This window comes from Neltuma alba, unplaced genomic scaffold (assembly GCF_004799145.2).
Source record: "Neltuma alba isolate B1F8T4 unplaced genomic scaffold, ASM479914v2 tig00004699_pilon, whole genome shotgun sequence".
In the NCBI taxonomy this organism is placed as follows: domain Eukaryota; kingdom Viridiplantae; phylum Streptophyta; class Magnoliopsida; order Fabales; family Fabaceae; genus Neltuma; species Neltuma alba.
In genome coordinates, this window is record NW_021633825.1 from 27279 (window position 1) to 31329 (window position 4051).

Sequence of the window (4051 nt, forward strand, 5' to 3'; positions counted from 1 at the left end):
TTCCCTGTCAATTTATGCAATTTTCAGCAACATATGTAATAATATAAATTAATCAAAACCATAACAAAAAACTCATCATTATAAATGGATACAACAATTCCTTAAAAATGCAGATCAGATACAAGCACAGAAAATAATCAACAAGACCAATTTTTAAAGACAATGACAATTGATTTAGCTTGAGTAGTTTTGTTCAACTTATAGTTTCAATTAATTATTTATGAGGCCTTAAATAACCACACAAAGAATATTATTCAAAAATTTGATTTATTTTTTAAAAAATCAATTTCAGATTTTAACTTTAGCACCTGAGAATTTGCACTTCCTAGCCGATTTATATTAATTTTTAAAAATAACTTTCAAAATGAAACCATATATACCTAAAACTAGAATGTTCATGTCAACAGCATAAAAATTAGTTTACTTATTTTTTTTTCAAAAATAAGTTTAACTATTTGAAAATAAAATATTAAACAAGTAATATATATATTTTTCACTGGATAAATTTTGAGAACTATGTATAATTACATGAAAATTTGAAGCTTCATTCAAAATACTACCTCTTATCCTTAATATAAGATCTATTTAATTAGTTGAGGTAGATTAAGCAAAGTAATTAAATTAATTATTTGTAAAAAAAATATGTGTTGATTTTTTAAAAATAATCTCTTGATGCAAAGTCTCTTAATATCTACAATTAATAGATTAGTTTGAATAAATAAGAGGAACAAAATAACTACAATATTATATTTAAGACTAAAATTTAATACTCCCTCTGTTTCTTATTATAAGAGACATTTGATGTTTATGGCATATTCCTATATATAAGAGACACTTAAAAGTTGTCTCTATTTTTTTTGTTGATTTTCTATTTTACCCATATTTATTACTCTAACTCACACTCTCTCTCCTTCCCACTTCTCTTTCTTTTAATAATTTAATTGTTCTCTCTCATGCTCTCTCTCCTTATTAATGAAGGTATTTTTGGAAAAAAATTATAGTTTTTACATATTAATTATTTTTAACTAATTTTAACTATTTTTTTTATCAACATACTTCAATTATTTATCTCTTATAATAAGGAATGGAGGGAGTATTTTTTATTACTTTTTATATCACTGATTGGAGCAGTGTTTCGAAAAAGCCGTTATGAGCAATGAAATGCTATTCGTTACGTGATACAGGACTTGTTTGGATTGACTTATAAGTAGCTTTTCAAACGTGATTTACAGAATACGAGGTAAGTAAGTATGTGAAAAGAGTTTTGTCTCGATTTACGTGAACTTGCTTAAAAGCCCGTTTTGAACGGAGCTCCAAACAAGCCCACACTGTACTTAAAGGCCGCGACACAATCAATTGGCTTTTGCAGTCATTCATTATCCGTTCATTCACGAAACACGGCTTACATTATTTAACACTGTCCCAACCCTTTTCTTTACTTTTGTTTTTTGATGCCCCCTTTTTTTTTTTTTTGTAAACATTACTAAAAGATCTCTGTCACAAAACAAAACATCTTTGAAGAAGTACAACTTATTTTCAATAATTATAACTATTTCTTTAGTTTGAGGCTAGGATGTAATGACTAATTCTTTCACATTGTGCATTTTTTAAAGAAATTTTAAGGAAAAATTACAATTAAAAATCCTAAAATTTGAAAAACACAGATAAAAATCCTTGACAACTTCACTATGACTTTTGATAATAATAATATATCATAAAGTTATGAAAACCCATAACAAAATTATCACAGGTACTTATCTACGTTTTTCAAATTCTAGGATCGTTTTGTACAATTTCCCCAAATTTTAATGCTTCATACACGCCATTAAGAATTGAACCCGGACTAAACGCTATATCTAATCCATTTTCAGCTGCAGACAAATGTTTTTCTTGCATATCGATGAGGAAGAGCTACATCACATCTAATTTTGCAATGAGTAGTCTTTTTCAATAATTTTTTTCTTTTTATTCACATGGTATTACTGTAAATTAAAATTGCCAAACAATTAAATCAGAATAATCAGAGAAAAAAAAAAGAAACGAATTCAAGTCCTTTTTAAAAAAAATAACTGAGGATCTTCACACTCACAATAATGCAAGATGTACCGAAAGTGTCCAAAAATTAGTTCTGAGAACATATGAAGCAATAGTAGACATTATTTCATTTGCGAAAAAATATATGGAGAAAGCGGGTTGACCCGTGAACTGATATCGACCCGGTTCGAGGCATCAAGGCAACGCGCAGCCATGGCGCGAGAATCCCAGTCGCGATCTGTCCTTGTCGAAATCCAACAAGAATCCTTGTTGCATCAGATTCCCTATCACAGAAAACCCGGATCCTGTTTTCACGGGTTGCATTGCCAAGCACATGACCCGATCCGCCACTTCCAGGAAGTAGTTCCTTGGCGGCGGCGACAGCACCGACTTCCCCTCCAGCCGGAAGCTCAGCTTTGGGAAGCTCGGCCTCCGCACGCCGGAGACGTTCACACAGAGATCGAAGCTCAACTTCAGCTCCATCGATACTATCGGAAGCTTAATCTTCCGTCGGAACGCAGCTAAAACTTGGCGGTAAGCAGGCTCTGCTAGGAAGCTTAAGGTCGTGCCTGAGTCGACGACCGTCCCGCCGTTGCCGAGTTTATCGATGGACCAAACGGAAGGGTTGATCGGTAATTTCGCGCCGTTAACGGAGACGCTCTTAATGCCAATGTAGTAAAAGGTCGGAGACAGAGGGTTGGTAAGTAATGGTGTGTAGCTTATTCTAGAAGATTTCGAAACGGCACCGTTTTCAGCGCCGCCGATGGTGAGGTAGCTTGTCGGAGGCGGTGATATGGTAAAGTCGAGAAGACAGTAAGAGAACCTGTTCCCGAACCGACGACCTAATTGTGAAGCGAAGGAGATATAGCCTCTTCCCAAACCCATAACCCCTTGAGCTCCATTGAAGCTCGCACCAGTAACACTCGGCCCGGAAATCCGAAAGCCGCACCCGAACGCGAGATCTCGGAGCTTCGCTTCCTTCCCGGAGCTGGTATTCAACGTCGTCGTTTCCTTCGAGAAGAAACCACTCGTCGTCGACCCGTCAGCGTAAGAGTACTCGTATCGACACGGGCTGTGTAATATAGTATGGTTGCAGGGCAAGCCGGGTCTCGGGCGGGGAACGAGCCGGCACGCCGGGTCGTAGCAATGGTGAGGCGAGAATGTGGAAGAATGACGAGCAAGGAACGCCGATCCCGGACGGTAGCCAGAGCATTTTCTGCAGGCGGAGCACTTCACCCAAACAAGATCGCTTCCGGTATCAGCGACGAGGAGGAGGCTCTGCGGCGGGGAGCCGATTCGGAGATTTACAAAGTACTGGCCTGAGCCAGTGGAGGCACCGGAGATAAGGGGAGACTTGACGCTGTGGCGATGGCCGTGGAGGGCGGAGAACAGGACGGAAAGACGGTGCGTGTCGGAGGAGAGAAGTTGAGCTGGGGAAGAGAAAGAGTTCTTGCGGAGAAGAGGAAGCTTGAGATAATCCTGTGAGGTACTACGAGAGTTGCAGACATGGAAGGTGGCGAAGAAGAAGAAGATAGGGAGAATGAGTGAGGAGGGAAACGCCATTGTTGGAGACAGAATGGGAGGGAGAGTGAGAGTGGCGAGACAGAAGAACGCGTTTTGAGGCTGGGAAAGCCGTATTCTATACGTATACGAATACGGCAAATTGTATTATTCGGGTTAGTTTTATACGATTAACAGTACGAGTCTGCTTTGACCGTTTGACTATAGTAATTGAGTTTTTTTTTTTTTTTTTCCCCTGGACTTGTTCGTTTCTGAGCGGCAAGAGGATCGTTGCCTGTCGTGGGCCACGCCCATGCAATAGTTTGGCTCTATCCGTTAGAATTCAACCAATCATACCACGCCAGGTCATATGTCCAGCTGTAATCAGTAAATATGTTGTAAAGGTGTAATTCTCATTGTGATCTTATCTTTCAGAGCCAACTAACATCCCAATCTTTTTACTAGTGATATTTTACCTATTAAGTGTTTTTGGCTGCATTTGAGAAATAAGATTATG

General features: G+C 38.1%; 1 protein-coding gene across 1 annotated transcript; it reads right to left on the reverse strand.

The window, feature by feature from the left end:
- Window positions 1–2076: 2076 nt before the first annotated feature.
- Window positions 2077–3666, reverse strand: LOC114745515 (aspartyl protease family protein 2-like). Its single transcript, XM_028933675.1, has one exon. It carries the CDS (start codon window positions 3595–3597, stop codon window positions 2230–2232), a length of 1368 nt encoding a protein of 455 aa, XP_028789508.1. The 5' UTR covers window positions 3598–3666; the 3' UTR covers window positions 2077–2229.
- Between the last annotated feature and the right edge of the window lie 385 nt (window positions 3667–4051).